Here is a 21,111-nt window from a genome sequence, read left to right as displayed (position 1 = left end):
CACGTTTACTTCTTTTTCTAAAGCGTGTGCGAGTAAGTTTGCATGGGCTAGAAATGAAACGGGCCTCTCTCAGGCATAGCATTTAGTCTGGACTGGGCTTGGCAACTCTGGTTCATTATTTTTAGCCTAACCCAAAGTAAAAGCACATGGCCTTGACAGTAGTCCACTGTCCTGCGAAGCCCGAAACTTTTGAATATGACATGACACTGGCTTGGCAATTCGATTCCTCTGAGAAAATGAAATTGAATTTAAAGCTCATTCTATTTCAGCGAACGCGGGAAATATAAGTCAACGGAGCTCGACAATTTTCTAACTTTATAAATTAGCCAACTATCAAAATTGTAATGATATAACAATTTTGGTGCTAACGGAGACCACATCCCCGCCCGACGGCTACATTTACCAGGCAACCATTTCACATTAGCTTGAGCTTTACAAAGAAAGGAGAATTGTAAATACCCAGCATAGATAAGACCGATGATGTCTCCTTTTCAATTCTGAATAGTATCACCTATTCATACCTTAGTGCACGAGTGATCTCCCAAGGAACTGTATCAGGATCCAATATGAGGCTCTGCCTGCCATAATCCAGCCTCTTGCTGTTTACTAATGCAACAATGAAGCTCTCATTCTCTAGAGAAGAAGGGTACATGAACTGTTCATCCTGCAATTTTTATAACGTAAAAATAAATAAATAGATGAGGAAATATCAAGATTCTTTACCCCATAAGAAGTTTAATGATTAGAAAACTCAAACAATTGAGAGGTTGGTGCAGCTATAAAATATCAGTTCTAGCATTTTATAGACATCATTTTTAAGAAGAATGATGTCGCTAAGATCATAGATTACCTCGGGGAGCTCATAGAATTCATCAGGCGATATCTGCAGCAATTCAGTTGCAGTTTGACCAGTACACCATGCAAAAATCTTTGCATGGTCATCCGCAAGAGTGATTTTTAAGTGGAAAGTTCGTGTGACTTCATCACAAATACAATGACAGAAACTGCATTCAACTACACCACTTGGTGTCTTGTTAACAAGATGACCGCAAAGTGAATGTGAATCTCTTGTACTGACATGACATTGATCAACTTGATCAAGCCGAACTCGGCATATCTGTAACCATGTCAAAAGTGAGTGCAAAGATTAGTGGCATCATAATATGATTTTAAAGATAATTTCGCCTATTCAATTTGATCCTGCACTAATAAAGATTATCACTTGCACCAGCAATAACAGATAAGGGTTCCTAAAAGAGACAGCATGTCAACTACAACTTTGTTCAGAGATCAGGGGACCCTATGCGTTAGATATGCATTAATATGGAAAAAGAACCAACATAACAGAGCCAGATCTAAAATTAGAGTGAAAGAAAAATTTTCAAAAGTGAAGGAGAACAAATAAAAAAAAATTGCGTATTTTGTAAGATAAAACCCAAATATCCAAGTGATAAATTGTAGAAACGTACGTATGTGAAGCGAGCACCACAGGATAGATCAGAAAGCTGGGATAATTGGTGAAGACAAGATGAGTTTACGAAAGCTGGCAGGCAACTAAGGTTCACGAAGGAAGATCCAACATCTTTCTCAAACCATGATACTTCAAGACTGCCAAGCGAAATGGACAAACATGAGAAGATGTATTTTAACAGAAGGCCAAAACAAAATAGAAACCACATTGAGGAGAATGTTTATAACGTCGTATTGTTAAAATAACTATTTCTAACTGACCCAGCCACTATATTGAATTTTAACGGAAGGCCAAAACAGAATAGAAACCACATTGAGGAGAATGTTTATAACGTCGTATTGTTAAAATAACTATTTCTAACTGACCCAACCATTATATAAAGTCATGAAGATAAGCAACAGAATTGTTGAATCTGCTCACCTGTTATGTTTTGTCTTATAGCACGACAAGCCAGATACAAACACTGTGTGACCGAGCCCTAATCTCCCTAGAGACCTGAGAAGAACATGTGACAGATATTCATGGAGGGAATCAGCAAATCATAATTCCAAAACAATTCTCAATTGTTACCAAGATCCAGCAAAGTGTAGCTTTGCCCAAATGGCTCCTGTTGTGTCCTCAATCTTTAAAGAGAAAATCATTTCTGTGGTATTTCTTTCACGGAGAATTTCTGTAACAATACCATAGAGGCTGATGCTTGTCATCTTGTCACGAAGATCAATTACAAATGACTGCAAAACTTTGAAGAAGTGAGAGAAGCTATCAATAATCAATCACATTTTAAATGAGCCAAAGCTGGCATGTAGAAACTAAAAGCTAATGTGAGGTAGGTATGTTGCTGATGCCTAACAGTAATTGAAAATAATTGAAATGGCATGCTTTAGTTAAGCTTCAAAATAATTGAAAATTGAAATGGCATGAAATGCTTGTATTGTCATATATATAGTGCTATTACTTATGATATTCAAAAGGAACCACATCCAATATCATGATGTACCCTTCAAAGGCTACATTACTAGGACCACAGCATAGTATCATATTCACATACACGTCAAAGGTCAAACTCAACTATTTTTCTTGGTTTTCCCACTACTTTGAAGTGACAAAAGTGTCATGCCCCAAGTTCAAGTATTCTCATTTGAAACTTGTACCTTAGGTTAGAAAGTCAAAAGTAACTAGGCTCAAAGGACATGCCAGTGACTCTTGAGAGATACATCTAATGACAGAAGTGAATTAGGAGTGTTATAGAAACTCACGCGAAAAGGATAATTGCTAAAGTCGATAGACCCCTGAGAATCACAGGGCAATGTCACTTGTGAAACTTTAGGCAACTGAGTAGGATCTAATGCACTCATCAACTTTGATCCTTGGTATCGGTTTTGGGTCAAAGGTACATAAACCTGAGAAAGAGAGTGAGGCAGAAGCTAAACTAACTCCGCCATAAAAAATGATAGAAAATTGGAAATGTGGACTTCAGTCACCTACTTGTTCCTCGTGTTGAATGAAAGGGACCAAATATAGTTGCGTTGCACTTCCATATTCAAGACAAATCTCACTTGTTGTTTCAACAGCACTCTCTTTAGAACTTGCAATATATGGACTATCAAGTGCTAGCATACTTCCAATGCTGCATGGAAATAGCATTATAGGTCTAGGAGTCCATCAGAGAAGATTATACTGACATAGAGAATCAAGTGCAAGAGTTAACCTGAAAAGATTGGCCAGGACAACCTGCTCACCCCACAAAAGAAATTTTAGCTGGATGCCATCGTTGTCAACAAGAGTGATCTGCTTCCTCTGTACATTGCCAGATAGTCCCTCAACTTCCATGGAATCTATAGATTCAATCCTACATAAGGGAATAGAATAGTTGAAATGAACTTGTCAGGAGGAATAACCTACTCTTTCTTGATAGAGCATCTTAGCTTTACAATGTATCATTTTGATCAAAATTGCTTCTACTTGTCCTGTTTGAAAAGATAACGCAAGTTGTAGACCATTTTTATCTCCTCAACATAGATTTGGTTATTCCTTTAACTCATCCAAACAAATGACATTGACTCTTAGTCAGAAGTGCAGTTTGTGAAGTACTGTGAAAGCATAAGCAGGTATAGTCCTATCCCACAACAGCTTGGCATAAGGTCGAACAATAAGAGCCAATAGAAAGAAAAGTTACCTTGCGTATAATGAATAACAAACCCGATTGTTAACTTCCTTAAGAGAAATGGAAGAGAAAGAATCTGAACAAAACTGAGCTGCTATCAGCATGGCATCATCATCCTGATCCTGCAATAAAGAAAATGAAATTGCAACTGTTACAGTGAATCGACGATCCCTGGTCCTATCTGAATGTCAAATAAATGCCAATAAGCCAAAAAACAGGACTCTCATATGGAATGTTGATTTTTCAATAAATGGAAGGGAAAGTCTGACAGTTACATCATCTAATACTATTACAAGATATTCTGTTGGTAGAAGTCGAGGACAACCAGATCCTTCTCTGGCTGTTCGAAGATAGCAGCCTGTGACGAAAACTTCCCTACCCTTCTTCAAGATTCCATTGCGAGGATCAACCAAGTCATAGTATCTATCACAGAAGAAGTGGCAAAAGCATAATTTGCATCATGAAACTGCAGATTACAATGATAATAACCACCTCATAAAAATACATGACGCCAATGCATGACCTCACAACTAGGCTGCATAACTACAGAGACAAGTTCAAGAATGATATAACTGCAAGGAACAAGATAGCACCATATCAAGGCACAAAAAGAAAAAGGAGGAAAATAAAAGATAATTCATTACAGATACACCAACCATGATGTACTATCTGGTAAATGCATAGCATTTCATCGAGTGGACAAATGACATATGCCATTGAAACAGATCAAGAGACATGAAGAATCAACATCCAATACAGGAGATAATAATTACCTTCGGTGCAAATAAAGGTCAATGGTATTTGAGCTCCAAAAATCCCCCAAGGTAAGCATGTAGATGTTTGTACCTGAAGAAATTATACGATAACAATAAACACAATAATATCTCGCAAATCCCATTACATCGTTGCTACTATCATCATCAATAATCAAATATAAGAAGCTTCAATTTTAGAGTGATACCAGGAAGAACAAAAGCATCAACCACAACAGCTTCTAAAATGCTATTGAAAGACAGGAAGTTCTTCTCATATATGGAGTCAATGGTGATGGTGTTTGGCAACTTAGTTCTCCTATGTTTCTCCTTCAACTGATTAATAATTTCTGGTTTTCTCTTTGATGCCCCAGTCCTGTGTTGCTCACGCCAAGCCTCCACATAAAATCAACGACAGGACGGAATAATAAACTTGTCAAAGGCAAAAATTGAAGGCTAAAAGAGACTTAAGGGCCTAAGGCTATGGTGAGACACGTCCGCAGATTTTATTGCAATATTGTATAAAATCGAAAGTAAAGTGAAGGGAGGAGAATTTCATAAACATCAAATCTAATTCCTTAAGGAAATATAATCAGAATTTGAACATTTTCATTTCAGAATCAAAAGAAATTCAAGTAATAAAGGTTGAAGAATCTGATTACTTTCATTTTCTTGGCAACCAACGGAGGAGGACCAAAGCAAGAAGTAAATGATTACCTGAGAGAGATCTGAGAACAGAATAGCAGCGGTCACTCCACTTGAATAAGCGATACAAGTCTTGAGGATCCGAGACGCGATCCAGCTCCAACCGGGTCCACTAGTCTCTCTAACGAGTCCATTCGTATCACAACCTACATCTCCTTCTTCTTCGTCCGGTGACAAAATCGACCTAGCGTAATCGATGAATGCCAGAAACGGATCATCTTCTACTTGACGGCGTTGTCGTTCGTCTATATCCATGAAACCGTTTCCAGTGGAGCTATTAGTATTGAGTTAATGCTATTTTGCTGAGTCGCGTAATGCGATGTCCAAGACCTTTACTGTATGTGGTTACTAATTGGGAGGGAAAAAGCTGCTTTTTGGCGCGGATTTTTAATTGGATTCGTAATTCCAATTTTGACGGCCCAGATAATCACTAGCAATTGGTTTGGGCCTATCTAGAGTCTCTATAGCTAAAAATAAGCAATTAGTTTCATTTTTTTTTTTCTTAAAAAAGTAATTTTTTTAAATACGTGTTCATGATTGGCTTATTTCTTATTAAACTATTCATACACGAATTTTTTCTTTATTTCTTATTAGCTTGGTATACAAATAGTTCTTTATTTTTTATTAGCTTGATACTTACATCAAACAATTTTTAAAATTTCAAATGATTCACACCTACAACCAAACCATCAAAACGAAAGCTAGCGAGGAAAATGGAGTTCTATGAACTACTAAAAGAAAAAAAAAATATATATAATAAATTTTTCATACAAAAAAATATCATCCAAACTGCAAATCAAATTCTCACAAAACTCGATCAAAACATCACTTTATGGAATAAAAAATTAACTAGTGGTAAAAAATAACAAAAGCATCACTATGTAATTAACAGAATGTTGTATTTTTCTTTTTCGCCAAAGAAACAGTAAGCCCAAAATCAAGAAACTCCAGTACCCCACCCCGAAAAAGGCCTGCGCGGAGAAGTGGAAAGGCAAGTGTCAAGAATGATGAACCATAGCAGCCCTATGGAGAAATATCTACCATGAGGCATCTCAAAGGGCCACCAGAGCCAGTATGAAAACAACTTTACACCGTTTGAGTCATTGTAAACCACTCAAATTTCACGTCTCAGTGTCACGCTGATGATCCCAATAGGAGATTTGGGGCGGTAATGTTCATCTGTGTCCACCTCCTCAATTTCCTGTAGAACATTGCAGATAAAAGCTTTCTTCAGAAATTATATATCAAGCAACAAAACAAAAGTTTCAATTGCTAAACAGCATGTATTCTTATATACCTGCACCACATCCTCCCCCTTGATGACCCGTCCAAAAACCAAAAGCTTATCATTTAAATCTGGAATTGGTGCAGTGGTTATAAATATCTCAAACACTTGGCTGTCTTTAGTTTTAAAAGTTCCAAGCATAAATGCCTCGTGCTTTGGACTGGTTGTTCACAATTAGGAATTATCACTGCAAGAAATCAAGAGACAGAGGCCACTAAATAACATAAAATAGTTCAAAAACAAAACCTTGTAACAAGCCGACCACGAAGCTTCACTTTTGTAGTCCAATCTTCGGCAGCTCCAAGGCTTTGGGAATGTCCTCCTTGAATTACATAATGTTTGATCACATGATGAAAAGGCATCCCCTTGAAGTAGCCCTTTTGGCTGCAAATTCAGTCAGAATATATGAGATAAGCAGCAAAATATAAATCAATAATGGAGAATCATTAACGCCTAATACAGAATGATAAATCTAGCGACAGCAATAGAGCAACTAAATATTTTGGATTTATATTCTTGGCCAAAACTGTAACAAAGAATACCATCATCTAAATTTCCTACAAAGCGCTAAGTTTCTTGGTAGATGATTTCAACTTTAAAAAAAATTGCCAAAATCATTAACTCATTTTTGTTCTTGCTTTAAGGATTTCAGTTTTAGAAACCACTATTGCAATCAAGAAGCAAAACAATGACACGTGTTGGTACTTACCTCAAGTCAAGAAATTTGTCCACAATCTCTGGAGAACCATCCTTGTATAATTCCACTGTTATATAACCCTTTGACGTATTCAGAATCTACGTGGGAATAAAACACCAAGACTAAACAGATGCTAAGAAATCAAATAACGACATAGAAGAGCATACATAGGATTTTGTCCCTATGATATAACAAGACACAAAATCCATGAAAGTAAAAGACACTAATTAGAAAAGTTACAAGAAAAAATCATAAATCAATTACATGTTACAGGGCTTGTGTCACAGAAAGGTATAATCATGTCAAAATTCTAGCTTAACTTGTTAAAAGTAGAATTGTTCCTAGGCAGAGATGTGCATCCAGAAACATTTTCATTAATAACCTGAAGCAGTTTATCTTTGATTGTGTTATCCAAACTTTATATGATCAACTAAGAGGAGTATTTCCAGCATTGCTTATTAAGATACAGATACCTGCATGGTTTATAATTTTAATAAACTGTATATATAAATATTTGAACTAGCTTCTCAACCAATTAAACTTCCATCACCACGTCAGCCAGAATTTCCTACAAGCAACATTCAGAACATATTAGCCGGAGCAGCTTAATGCAGCAACTTACAGCATAACCAGGGAGATCATACTTCTTTGAATCTGTGAAGGAATCTGAGTTGTCCTGGTCCACATAAAATGAAACTAACTTACATCAGTATATGTTTAGTTGACTGAAAAAGCATAATTTTGAAATTGATGACATGGAATTATTGAAATACCAAGGAAAAATATGAAAGGAAATGTCTTCAATTTTCTTTTCATTTTTTTCTCTCTCTTTTCTAAAAGTTCATCAAACATACCTCAAAATTTGACAGCCCAGATTGATCTCTTGACCTACAAGAATTAAATTAAATAAGTATCTTTTTTTGTTTCTAAAGAAATATAAGTAGATTCTAATTTGAGAAAATGAAGAAAAAAATGCATCCCCAATAATGCAAGAGCCATTGATGAAACAAGGTACAGCAAACCTCTGAGACCAATGCCTGTATGTAGCCAACAAAGACAATACAATCAACACAACAACTAGGTTGCATAGAATTATTGTAGTGGCACTGATGCGAGTTGGCCCCTTCTTCTTTTTGCTTTGGACTAGCAAAGCCTGAGGTTTTATCCTTGCCATGAAGTACAGCCTTGACTACTTTTTTTCTTGAAGATGCACTTTATGCAGACAGAATCTGCAAATTACAAAAACACACTCAATAATAGGCCAGGAAATGATGCAAGAAATGAAAATTTCAAATGAAAATTAGTGCACTTTAATTTTAGTCAACGGTTTAAATCCTCAAAGTTCATTGTAAAAGTCACCTAATATCAACAAATATTTTTAAGTAACCATAGTTGTACACTCGTACCTGCAAAAGGCTTACAAAGACAAGTGAAAACAAAACATGCGAAGGACACTCCATCAAACACGTCAACCTCCATATGCAGCTTTGAAAACTCACTTCAGTATAAACAAACAATAGTTTGGCAACTGTACTATATAATTTGCTAGACTAATATTTTCTCCCCCCTAAGCAAAAAGAACCATTGAGATCTCATAATCTCAAATAGAATGGAATATAGTAAACTGTATTATTCTATTACTCTGCGAGTTCATTCCAATATCCAAACTTTTTATGATATTGCCATTTGTAAGAATTCAAATTCTCCCAATTTAAAAGCTGAGAATACTTCCAAACTGCACCACCAAAATCTTAAGACACACTCACTGAGATAAATTTCACATATTCAAGGCTTCACAAACCAACGTGATTAAATAATGTTCTTAAGAAAACAATTCCAAATGGCTATTTCAGTATTTTGCAACGATACAAAATAACAAATCGAGTTCTAAAACAAATACAACCCCAATCATATTCACAAATATGAATTTTCAGTTCAAAGAAAGTGAATTCAACCACTCAAACTTCAATCCAGATCCAGTATCTCACGTACTCTAAAGTCTAAACTTAACAGCTTACCGCGAATTAGAGTTCTATAAGCTAATAACAAAAGAAGCGAAAGCAAATAGAGATCTGTGAGCAAACTGAAACTTCTACTGGGTCAAAAACCCTAAAATTTCGTCGAGTAGCAGAGAACGAAATAATAATCATACAAAAAATTGTAACATGGAACTTTGAACAGATAAAAAATGGCAATAATTCTGAGAACCGTACCTGAAATTGGTCGGAGTTTTGCTTTCGCGCCTCAACCGGTGAAATTAATTTAACGGCAACAGTGAGAGTGAGTTGAAATTGTTTAATCACAGATTAGGTGATGATCGTCTTCAACTCTTTTGCTTTGTTCTTGAACGGGACTCCGAAATGGTGGGCACCACAGCAGAAAGTTCGATTCAGAACCAGATGAGTGAGATTGATAAACGGCTATGATCAAGTCATCCTGGAAGACTTGTCGTCAAATCTAGCGATGACTATTACGCGGACTGGCGTAACTGTGCAATTGCAGCCGTCCATTGTAGATTACGCGTATGACATATTTTTAAGACTTTGCCACATGTTGTTTATTACTCCTACTTTATTTGGTTAGATATAATCCCAAAACTAAATGGATTTTTGTAAGATATTTTTATGGAAAGCTTTCCGAAAATTAAATTCCAATGGCCAAACAAGTACATATTAATTTTAAGTAATATATATTGATAAAAAAACATTGAATAATATTTATTGACCAACAAAATTTTTGAATAATATTTTATAATTTAATGAAATAAATTTAAACTCAAGTTAATGCAATAAAAAGCCTGATAATGAATTTATATTTGAATTCCTTCAAAAAATAAAATTTTTAAATCAAAGAGTTTTTATTATATATATGTGCAAGTCACATAATAATAATAATTATTATTATTATTATTATTGTTGTTGTTGTTAGTAAACTTGTAATTAATAAATTATTTTACAAGTATATTAATGATTCTGTATAGTAATGTTGTCTAAATATTTTAATATAACTAATTAGACACAGACTTGGATATTCACAATTTTAATAATAAATACACTTCTTTTAAAATAAGGTTTCAAATTTAGATCTTCCTAACATTTTTTTATTAACAAAATAATGATACACTTCTATATGAAATTGCCTGGTCTGAGAGAGAAATAAGAAAAAAAAAATACTAAAGCATTAAATCATTGTCTGCATTTAGTATTATTTAGTATTATTAGCATTAAATCACATGTATTTTCAGTTCTTCAAATATAGTTTTAACATTTTATTATTATAATATGTAAATAAAAAAGGATTTCACATTTTGAACGAAAAACTTAACAGTAAGACAAAAGTATAAATTAGCAAAATTATAGTTATTTTTTAAATGTAAAGGGAGTTAAGTATTAATTTCAACACAATTTAGGAACTCAGCTATATTTTACTTTTCAAAATATTAAAGTTATTGACTCATGGTGCATGTAAAAAAAGATAAAAATAGAAAAAAAAAATCTGAAATGTGAATTAATTTGTAATTATTCAAATTTTAGTTTGAGAATAATATTTAATAAATTTAGACATGAACTAATTGTTTTGCAATTTTAAAGTTTTATTAAAATTGTAAATATAAAATAATTTATTAAATAAATAATTTTTTCCAAATTTTATAAAACACAAAACATAACTGTTTTATGTCTTATTTATTTCACTAGTGAATCAAACAATTATCAGCAACGCAACTAAACAGAAGCTTTTATACATGGCTGTACGCAGAGTGGCAATTTCGTCATTGAACGCGCAGTTACAGCAAGTCGGCCAAATTGCAAATAGTGGACTGTGAAAATTTGTTACAGAGAGAGAAGCAGAATGGGGAGAGGACGTACCAAGAAGACTGTTACGCTCGAAGATTACGAGCATTTCCTTGAGAATCCTTACGACGAAGCATTCAGCCTGGATCAGCTTAATGAGGTTTCTAATATTCTTCTTCTATTATTTTGCTATCCCTTCCTTTGATTATCTGTTTGGTTGTCGAGAAAAAAAGAATACGGAAGAAACGAAAATGCTAGCTGCATTCAAACACTGCACCATTTTCACTAATTTCATCACCTTTAGACTACATCAATTTTCGCTGCCATTTTCTCAGCAACCAAACGGAAAACTATCTTTAATTTCATCTTTTCAATTACTTTTTTTTCATATTATTAATTACTGTTTTTATTATTTCGGCGCGAAGGTGATTTTAATTCATGGATTCAGTAAAATACACAAGCGACCAAAGGCATGTATTTTTTTTTTCTCATGACATTTTCCAATTAATAATCTCCTTTGGATTAAATCACCTTTCATTATTCCCCTGTAACGATTCTGTTTGATCTCAGCGCGAGCTATATGATGCATTGAGCACCATAGATCTTATAAAGCCACAGCGCTCCACACTCAAAGACGAGTTCTCACTGTACGATTCCTCGGTCTCGCTCGATCAAGTGAAGAAAGACTTGGAAGCGCTCAACTGGCAGGAGTGTGCTGTTCGATCAATAGAAACTATCGGCCAGTCGCAGTCAGACGGTGGCGGTGATGCGGTTTCAAAAGATTTGCCAGTGTCATCGTTCACAATCACCCGCAAACGACAGAGATCGAAGCGGAAGAGGTCCAAGAAGATGAGAAGCATTATGGATGATGGTGACGCTGCTCGCTCTAACATTGCCATTGCTGCTGACGTGGATGGCGCTTATGATGTGGGGGCAGGTGCAGGAATAGCGCAGTATGATTCCTCTATATTTGTGGATACGTACAGCTGGGAGTTCTGATCAATTTTCTTACTTCTTTGATGGTATTTCGTATGGTTAGGTTTTTTATTGGCTATGGAGGTTTTTGGTGTATGAACTGCAATTTTTGTTGCCATCAACACTGATTGTACTATGCATCCTGCATTATTAGAGCATCGTATCAGTCCCGCCCCACCGGAGACTGGAGTGTAGACTTTCTGCCCTGAATTGCTTTTTAATATAATCTGTGTCCCTGCAAGAATGCAAGATTTTGGCCCAAACAAATCACCTGTTTGACTAGGGTTTTCTGTTCATCTCGAAAATTATTGGTTACACTGTAGCCTTCTAATTAGAACGTGAATCGTCGACCAGACAACTACCCATTATGGTTAATTGGCTGTAGACCTTACTCCCATGTGCGAAAAAGAAAGTTACAACCCTTAATATTTGTAACTTAAGGAAGCTTCCTTAATTTTATGTAAAATACTTTAAACAATTTATATTTTATAATAAAGAGAATAATCTAATTGAAGTTTAAATTTTTTAGTGTTAAAAAAAAGTTATTATTATGACTGATCACAAAAACGTGGTATTTTTCTTTTTTTTATTAAAATTAGATATATGAATTTTTATTTATCAACTCTGAATATCTAAATTTTATTTTTATTATAGTTAAATCATTATATTGAATTTATTTTTTACTATTAGTAATTTGGATTTTAATTATTTATTACCCTAAATAAAAGTTGAAATAAAAATTTAGATGAGTTGAACACTTAAAAGTGTGTTTTTTTTTTTCCCAATGTCGTTCTATTTAGGAATTTAGTTCAAAAAATTTGTAACTAGACTTGATGGACTAGCTGCTGTGAGTTTGACCAACTTCCCCACCGATGGGGTCCCATGTTTTGGCATATGCAGCTATGCGCAACGAAAAAGAAAGAAAGCAGACATGCGGTCATATGCAATTTTTTTTTTCTCTCTCTGTCTCTTTTTCTGATTCGGATATGAAATGTCGTTACAGAATGTTCAGGTCTCAGGCTGCGGTAACAGGTGTTCATCACATTATCCTTCACTCATCACCATCTTGAAAAATCTTTTAAGGAGTGTTCCGAATAAATTTAAATGGAATTTTTTATTTTACTTTTAAATAAATTTTAAGCTGAATATAAGTGGCAGGACTTCTGGGTTAAAATACACCCTAAAATTCTAAAAATCTTGAGCTCTAAACCCTAAATCTCATACTCTAATTAAATTCTCTGAGGTCTAAAACCTAATTTTATTATTTTTTTTCTAACTAAAAATATTGGTCCTTTCAGCAATGGGTGTAGTCTAGTCAATATATATTGGCAATGTAAAAATTGAAAAATAAAAATGACAACCATGAATGAGACTTTTGCATAACAAACCAAAGCTCTGCTGTTAGATTCTAAAGTGACTGAATAATGTGGGATTCCTGCAGCTACAAGAGTTAGAAGACAAAAGCAATTATGAAATTGAAGACCACTTTCCAGTAGCTGAGATATGATCAGAAACTAGCTAGAAAATCAGCACAACTAAGTAATACATACCAGAATGATTGATATATGCAAATGCCTTTTTCACATGGTTCTACAACTTAAAAGACTTGTTCCTAACCTCTCAAAAATTAGTGGGTAGCAGAGAATAAAGCAGCAAAAACAACAAATTGGAAACTAACAAATGAATAACCCAATCCATATCAGTATCACTTCTGTCACTAAAACTTAGCCGACATCTATATTGGATGCATATATATGTAGAGTTTTGCTAAACGGCACAGTTTGTACCTGGCACAGCATGTGTATATTTATAATTACATCTCTGGCATGATATGGATATCAGCAATATCAAAACTGTTAAGAAGATTTTTAACTGTATTAAAGTTGGTTTAACTCATTTGCACTGTGGCTGTGTCTCGCACGAGTAGTAGTGCCAAAAATGTTTTCTGATAAACGTACATCAATAACTGATTGGAATCGGAACTTTTGCGTGGTTTCACACTTAAGTAAGTTGATTACTACAAACAACCCATGTCAAAACAAAGAGAATCATTTGAATTTAAGACTTTATCCAAAAACTAACCATCAGCTAATCTCAACCAGTGGTTTGCTTGCTTAAACACTTGAACAAAGTTTTCTCTTTTATACTTCGTTTGTGCTCGTGCTTAAACGTAAGAGCAATATTAATTATATCTTCTTTTTATTTAAATTGTTTTGTACTGTTGCTCTTGCAAAATGTACGATCTCATTTAAACCGACATGGAAAGATAAATAGAACAATGATTACAAAGATTCGGCGAATCATTTCGTAACATTTTCTTGGTGAAGCCCACCTAGACCATATATGGCTTACTACTTATCCTCAAGAGTGGCTAATACACTAAATAGAAAGGGATATCTATATATATATATATATATAGAGAGAGAGAGAGAGAGAGAGAGAGAGTAATAAAGATCACCGTTGGGTGCATCAAGTTATTGATTATGTAATAGAAACAAACAAAAGTCTGCTGACTACTGATTTACAGAAGAAAGAAGTTAAAATAAAATAAGATATATATATATATATATATATATATATATATATATATAGTAGTATAAATGAGCTAGCTAGCCTATTCAAGAAAGATTTCAGAAATAGAACAGATAAAAAGAAGGCTGTTTGTGTTTCCCATTTCAGATCTAGAAAGACTTTGTTGCTCCTTTTAGGCAAATTAGAAAAAGAGAAATGGTTGACAAGTTGGAGAACAAGGTAGTTATAAGGGAATACAGTGAAGACAGAGATATTAAAGTGGTGGGGAAGCTTGAGAAGAATTGTGAGATAGGATCAAATAAGGAGGTCTCCATTTTCACCAACATGATGGGTGACCCCTTATGTAGGATTAGGTTCTATCCTGTTCATGTTATGCTGGTGGGTGAGGGATTTTTTTTTTTTGGTATTGTTAGGATATCGACTCTGATACTAGTTTTTGGGCATCAGCTCTGATACCAGTTATTGGGCCCTTTTAACCAATTAAGAGAAAATAATTACGGCAGCGGAAAAATAGAAATGGGACACACAGAAATTTACGTGGTTCACCCTTAACTGTTTAGGGCTACGTCCACGGGACAAACTCCGAATCATTCTTCCACTATTAAAAATAGTAGGTACACAAAGAGAGTAATACAAAAATAGTGGCACACAAAGTGTTTCCCAAAAACACTCCAAAATAATCCTCACTATTTTTCTCTCCCTCGTTTTAGGAAGCCCTTCCTAAAACGCTAACACTCTCTTGCTACATTTTCTCTTTCTGCGTGTGTGTTGTGCGTTCTGCCTCTGCCTCTATTTATAGGCAGGTTAACGCGTAGGAATGTCGTGTACAACTCTTTCAAGTTGCACCGCCCATGTGCTATCACTGTTGAACTGGCTGCTCCTATTTTTTTTTCTTACTTTCACACATGTGGGTCCCATTTAAGTGGGCACACCACAACAATTCTCCCCCTGCACACTTAAGTGGGAACATTAGCCATATTCTCCATCATCCCTGCAGCTATCCGACAGTATTCAAACTTTTCCTTTGAAAGAATCTTCGTCAACATGACTGATCCATTTTCTCCTGTATGGATCTTCTCAAGCTGTAACAGCTTCATCTCCAACACATCCCTGATCTAGTGATAGAATGGAAGGAGGAATTCTTTCCAAGGTGAATTGAGCTTTGACTGTCATGACACGGCTCCCCCTGCAGCTATAATCTATTAGATCTGCCCACCATCTTGTACCGCCGCTACAACTTTGCGGGACACGCCGCCCGATCTCCTTTTGTCGGGAAGACTTTCGACACAAGGCACTACCTGCAGATCTTTTTCATTTCTTCCTTCTCTCCATCCGTAGAAGGGCACTGTTTAGAACTCAGTTTAAAGTGATTAGTAAGAGGACAACTAACCGCTTTAGCATTCTCCATTCTAAACCGTTGAAGTACTTTCTCAATGTACTTCACCTGTGACAACCATAATTTCTTGGCTCTTCGATTCCTTGTAATCATCATGCCAAGAATCTGCTTTGCTGGTCCCAAGTCTTTCATAGCAAAAGACTTACTTAGCTGTTTCTTCAAGCTAGAATTCTGACCAACAGTCACCATATCAACCACATAGAGCAAAAACAATGTAGTCATCATCAGAGAATAAAAACACAGTGATCTGAAGTAGTCTTTCTGTAGCCATGCTCCCCCATAATAGACTCAAATTTCTTGTACCACTGTCTCAGTGCCTCCTTCAAGCCGTACAAGCTCTTCTTCAGTTTGCAAACACAATCCTCTTTTTCTACGAAATCCTCTGGCAGCTCCATGTATATTTCTTCTTCCAAATCTCCATTTAGGAAGGTAGTCTTTCCATCCATTTGCTCGATTTCCAGTTCAAAACTGGTGGCCATTCCGAGCACTGTCCGAATGGATGTCATTTTCACAACCAGTCTAGCTTTGAATTGTGGTTGGGAGCTGTGTTCTTCCTGCTTGATACTGAACACCCACTTGTTCTTCAAAGCCTTCTTGCCTTTAGGCAACTTCACCAGCTCAAATGTTTCATCCTCATGCAAGGACTTCATTTCATCTTGCATGGCTTCAATCCAGTTCCTCTTGTGTTCATTTTCTATAGCTTCTTCAAAGCTTTCAGGTTCTCCCCCGTCAGTCGTCAGTACATACTCATTGACTGGATATCTAGTAGATGGTTGTCAGACTGTACTAGATCTTCTTAATGTTTGAGAACCTTCTGGAGCTGGTGGCTGAACATGAACACCACAATCTTCATGTGGTTCATTTAGGAACTTCTGAATTTTCTAACTCTGACACTTGTTCTTGTAGAACATTTTCTTCATCTCCAATTCGTCTGCGTTCTATTGGAGGGACTCTCTGTATGTCTGTTGAATCTTCATCAGATCTATTGGCACTCTGCTTCAATATCTTCAATAGTCTGATCTTTAACAAATACAGCATCACGATTTCTTATAATCGTCTTCTGGATTGGGTCATAAAACCTATAGCCACATTGGTTTTGGCCATAGCCAATGAATACACACCGTCTAGTCGTGACATCACGAAGGCGTTGCAACCAAATACCCGCAAATGATCATAGGAAACATCCTTTCCTGATCATACTCTCTCTGGAGTATCATACTGTAGAGGGAAATAGAGTGAACGGCGAACTACTGTGAGTAACGCTTCACCCTAAATTTTTAGACAACTTTGCATGTGAGAGTAAACATCTGACTCTCTCCATCAAAGTTCTGTTCATCCTCTCAGCAAAACTGTTCAGTTGCGGCGTCTTGGGAGATATCGTTTGATGTCGAATGCCATGCTCTTTACAGAAAGCATCAAATGGCCCGGTGTATTCTCCACCATTATTTGTCCTGCTACACTTCAGCTTCTTGCCTGTCTGTCTCAACCAGGTTTAGAAGACTTCATTGTGCATATCCAGGTCTTCCTAGAATGGTCATCGATAAATATCACAAAATATCGATTTCCACCATATGATATCGTCAATGGTCCACACAAATCTGAATGAATCAGATCTAATACATTCTTCATTCTAGAAGGAGGGGTAATCTTGAAAGCTACTCTGTTTCGCTTTCCCGCCATACAATCAGGACGCTTGTTTAGGTGAACTTCATCCAATCCAGGTAGTACGTTCTTTCTTGCCAAAGTTTTCTCACTCATGTGACATAGTCGTTTTATGCCATAAGTCAACTGTACTGTCATTCTCCGTTACACTCAAAGTGTCTTGGGAGAGTTTCGCATGCATCACGTACAGCTTTCGGTCTTTAGCTACCACAAATGAACCTTTTGTGAGCTTCAACTGACCATATCTGAAGGTGCTACAGAAACCTTCATCATCAAATCTGCCAACTGAGATTTGGACGCATGCTCAAAAGCCCATTCCTCATCAGTCTTGTCATCCGGTTTAGTTCAATTAAACACAGGCAAATGCATTTTAATTACCTTAAGGAGATCTCTCATTTCTCCATATATGGTAATACGCGCTATTCAGACTGATCATTTTGCTTGTCCATTTTGACTTGTGCAGAATATCATCACCAACATAAATCGTATACGTGAACAGTAGTATACATGAATAGTGACCATGAATAGTAACAGTATACTCGAATAGTAACTGTATGTGTGAATAGTAACTGTACACTTGAATAGTACTATGCGTAAATAGTGCTGGGCTTACTTGAAACGGACTCAGCAACAGTAACGCCAATAGTACTGTTCACCATCAACCACAAGTTACTATTTTACTATTCATCACTAAGTCAATTCTGCAACGTCTTTCCGAGCGGACAACACCAATGGACTCGTTGTAATTTTCTCTTCATCATGGTATATTTATTTTCAAAATATATCCACGGATCCGGTACCGCTATCTGACCAGTTGGACCTGTCGAAACCTTCGGCTCTGATACCACTTGTTAGGATATCGACTCTGATACCAGTTGTTGGGCATCAGCTCTGATACCAGTTATTGGGCCCTTTCAACCGATTAAGAGAAAATTAATGCAGCGGAATAATAAAAATGTGACACACAGAAATTTACGTGGTTCACCCTTAACTGTTTAGGGCTACGTCCACGGGACAAACTCCGAATCATTCTTCCACTATTAAAAATAGTAGGTACACAAAGAGAGTAATACAAAAATAGTGGCACACAAAGTGTTTCCCAAAAACACTCCAAAATAATCCTCACTATTTTTCTCTCCCTCGTTTTAGGAAGCCCTTCCTAAAACGCTAACACTCTCTTGCTACATTTTCTCTTTCTGCGTGTGTGTTGTGCGTTCTGCCTCTGCCTCTATTTATAGGCAGGTTAACGCGTAGGAATGTCGTGTACAACTCTTTCAAGTTGCACCGCCCATGTGCTATCACTGTTGAACTGGCTGCTCCTATTTTTTTTTCTTACTTTCACACATGTGGGTCCCATTTAAGTGGGCACACCACAACAGGTATTACCCCTTTTATCATTTCTAAATCTAAAAATGGAAATTTTGGTGTTAACTACATATTCTTCTCTACTTTCTGTGTCCTCATAAGGCAAATACAATAATACAATACCGTATAAATTGGATTAATTGCTTAGCCACTAATGTTGCTGAAAATGGCCTACAGGTCGCGGAGCTGCGCGAAAATGGCGAACTTGTAGGTGTGGTTAGAGGATGCATCAAGTTGTGCGAGGGGACTAGATTTGGTGCAACATTTGTTAGCTTGGGTTGCATCCTTGGCCTTCGAGTCTCTCCTAAATATCGGTAATATAATCTCTCTCCCTCACTCTCAGTTACTTCATCAACACCAAATCTTTCTTTTCCTCGTGCCCCTTTTCATAATTTAATTAGGTGGTTACCTCTTTTTCTTTATTTATTGGTTAATTTCTCTTCGATTACTGTTTGCACTCGTAATCACTTAGTTCAGTGTTACTGAATCAAGAATAACTTAAAAGAAACATCCCAGTGAAAGTTATCCACTTATACTATATATATATATATGAGGGTTTAATTGTTAGAAAACAGTAATTAAAGATGAAATTTAGAAAGAAAATTTCATTTAGCAATAATAAAAGAGATGAAATTTACTTAAAACTGTATGTGTTCTTATTTTTTCACAGATTGTTATGTATTAATTAAATTTTCGTAAACTATATGTATTGTAGACGGATGGGAATCGGGTTAAAACTTGTGAAGTCAGTAGAAGAATGGCTTGTGGGAAATGGAGCAAACTACATTTTCATAGCCACAGAAAAAAGCAATGTGGCTTCTACGAATCTCTTCACTTCAAGGTGTAATTACATGAACTTTAGTTCATTGGTGGTATTTGTTCAACCAGCTAACAGTCTCACTTTGAAGAACTTGTCGCTTGAAGATATTAAGATAGAAAAGCTACAAATAAGGCAAGCAATTTCTTTGTACAATAACACGCTAAGAGGCAAAGATATATATCCAACAGATATTGATGCTATATTAAAGGAAAATCTGAGTCTTGGTACATGGGTTTCTTATTTTAAAGAAGAGGAATGGATTATTTTGCATAACGATAATAAAGAAGAAGACATTATTAGTAAAACTCCAAGTTCTTGGGCTATATTTAGCATATGGAATTCTTGTGAAGCGTATAAGCTTCATATAAGAAAGTCTCATCATCCACTGAAGTTTTTTCATGCAACTTTAAGCCATGCAAGAGACAAGATTTTCCCTTGCCTTAAATTACCAATATGTGACTCACTGCAAAAACCCTTTGGGTTTCTTTTTCTGTATGGGCTTTATGGAGAGGGAACAAGATTACAAGAACTCATGAATTCTATATGGAGCTTTACGTCAAGATTGGCTGAAGACGTGAAAGATTGCAAAGTGATTATTACTGAATTAGGAGTGTCTGATCCTCTAATAGATTATGTGCCTCGTGAACCGTCGATGTCATTTATTGATGATCTTTGGTACTTGAAGAAAGTGAATGGGAATTCTGGCGATAGGAACGAACAGGTGGTAATGGGACAAGCAGGAGATGTATTTGTTGATCCTAGAGACTTTTAGTTAGGTCAATTTCCAATATATATATATATATATATATATATATATATATATATCCGGTTAATCAGTTATTAGTTTATATGAGTGATTAATTATGCACGTGCCTTAAAAGCATTTTTTTTTTTTTTTTGAATATTGGAAATGAATCTCTATAAACTCTCGCACGAAATAATTTTTATGTTGTTGCACCAAACATTGGTTTGTGAAATCTCTCTTTTAATTCTCCTTTTTTTTTTCGATAAAAAAAAATGTCATTTCTTTCATCATATGTTAGTATTTCATTAGCCGGATGTATATTCTTAGGATATTTCTGGTATGATGTTGCCTAGGGTGGTAAGTTTTCTGGGTTCTCACCACCTTCGTCGATCAAAAAAAAGAAAACAGCAAGCCATTCCATGAATCCCAAAAGCAAGCCCTATAGTCATATTAGTAAGTTCATCCCATGACAATTCCCATATATAAAATTTCATATCATATTCAACCAATCAACTCAAAATTTTTGCTGTTCAAAAAAGAAAAGAAGCATGCAGTATATTATCTTTAAAGTGCATGTTACCACCTGGTCTTTAGTCTCTTTGATTCAGTTCTTATTAGTTTCAATATCCAAAATAGAGATAGTATAGCGGATGAGAAGACGGCAATGCAGGCTGGTAGATAGAGCTTCCCATCTTATCTGAAAGTATACAAAGAGAAGTTGTTACAGGTTGGTTCAGTTGCCGTCGGATAT

General features: G+C 35.7%; 4 protein-coding genes across 6 annotated transcripts; 2 read left to right on the top strand and 2 right to left on the bottom strand.

The window, feature by feature from the left end:
- Positions 1-284: 284 nt before the first annotated feature.
- LOC105643546 (Nucleic acid-binding proteins superfamily) lies at positions 285-5,423 on the bottom strand. 2 transcript variants are annotated; one of them, XM_089724092.1, is made up of 13 exons: positions 5,105-5,423; positions 4,597-4,783; positions 4,409-4,481; positions 3,929-4,058; positions 3,648-3,757; positions 3,180-3,320; positions 2,957-3,098; positions 2,728-2,871; positions 2,042-2,202; positions 1,892-1,966; positions 1,470-1,608; positions 851-1,117; positions 285-664 (listed from the first exon to the last, which is right to left on the bottom strand). In XM_089724092.1, exons 1-13 carry the CDS (start codon positions 5,345-5,347, stop codon positions 512-514), a joined length of 1,965 nt encoding a protein of 654 aa, XP_089580218.1. In that variant the 5' UTR covers positions 5,348-5,423; the 3' UTR covers positions 285-511. The 2 variants fall into 2 exon arrangements, with proteins under 2 accessions (XP_089580218.1, XP_089580217.1); XM_089724091.1 differs by having other exon boundaries at positions 3,911-4,058; positions 5,105-5,422.
- Positions 5,424-5,824: 401 nt separating this feature from the next.
- On the bottom strand, positions 5,825-9,551 carry LOC105643545 (Cyclophilin-like peptidyl-prolyl cis-trans isomerase family protein). Its single transcript, XM_012228696.4, has 8 exons — positions 9,288-9,551; positions 8,097-8,303; positions 7,929-7,962; positions 7,697-7,750; positions 7,087-7,172; positions 6,624-6,761; positions 6,390-6,537; positions 5,825-6,293 (listed from the first exon to the last, which is right to left on the bottom strand). Exons 2-8 carry the CDS (start codon positions 8,246-8,248, stop codon positions 6,207-6,209), a joined length of 699 nt encoding a protein of 232 aa, XP_012084086.1. The 5' UTR covers positions 8,249-8,303; positions 9,288-9,551; the 3' UTR covers positions 5,825-6,206.
- Positions 9,552-10,765: 1,214 nt separating this feature from the next.
- Positions 10,766-12,107, top strand: LOC105643677 (uncharacterized). 2 transcript variants are annotated; one of them, XM_012228867.4, is made up of 3 exons: positions 10,769-11,025; positions 11,291-11,335; positions 11,436-12,107. In XM_012228867.4, exons 1-3 carry the CDS (start codon positions 10,924-10,926, stop codon positions 11,862-11,864), a joined length of 576 nt encoding a protein of 191 aa, XP_012084257.1. In that variant the 5' UTR covers positions 10,769-10,923; the 3' UTR covers positions 11,865-12,107. The 2 variants fall into 2 exon arrangements, with proteins under 2 accessions (XP_020538705.1, XP_012084257.1); XM_020683046.3 differs by lacking the exon at positions 11,291-11,335 and having other exon boundaries at positions 10,766-11,025.
- A 2,355-nt stretch (positions 12,108-14,462) lies between these two features.
- On the top strand, positions 14,463-20,498 carry LOC149495163 (putative N-acetyltransferase HLS1). The gene is made up of 3 exons (XM_089724235.1): positions 14,463-14,750; positions 18,973-19,109; positions 19,511-20,498. Exons 1-3 carry the CDS (start codon positions 14,568-14,570, stop codon positions 20,385-20,387), a joined length of 1,197 nt encoding a protein of 398 aa, XP_089580361.1. The 5' UTR covers positions 14,463-14,567; the 3' UTR covers positions 20,388-20,498.
- The last annotated feature ends 613 nt before the right edge of the window (positions 20,499-21,111 follow it).

The sequence above is a fragment of the Jatropha curcas genome, chromosome 7, assembly GCF_041381405.1.
Source record: "Jatropha curcas cultivar XTBG-Jc1 chromosome 7, XTBG_Jcur_1.0, whole genome shotgun sequence".
Lineage (NCBI taxonomy): Eukaryota > Viridiplantae > Streptophyta > Magnoliopsida > Malpighiales > Euphorbiaceae > Jatropha > Jatropha curcas.
The sequence above is the reverse complement of the archived record's forward strand: the minus strand, read 5'-3'. Positions and strand labels throughout refer to the sequence as shown.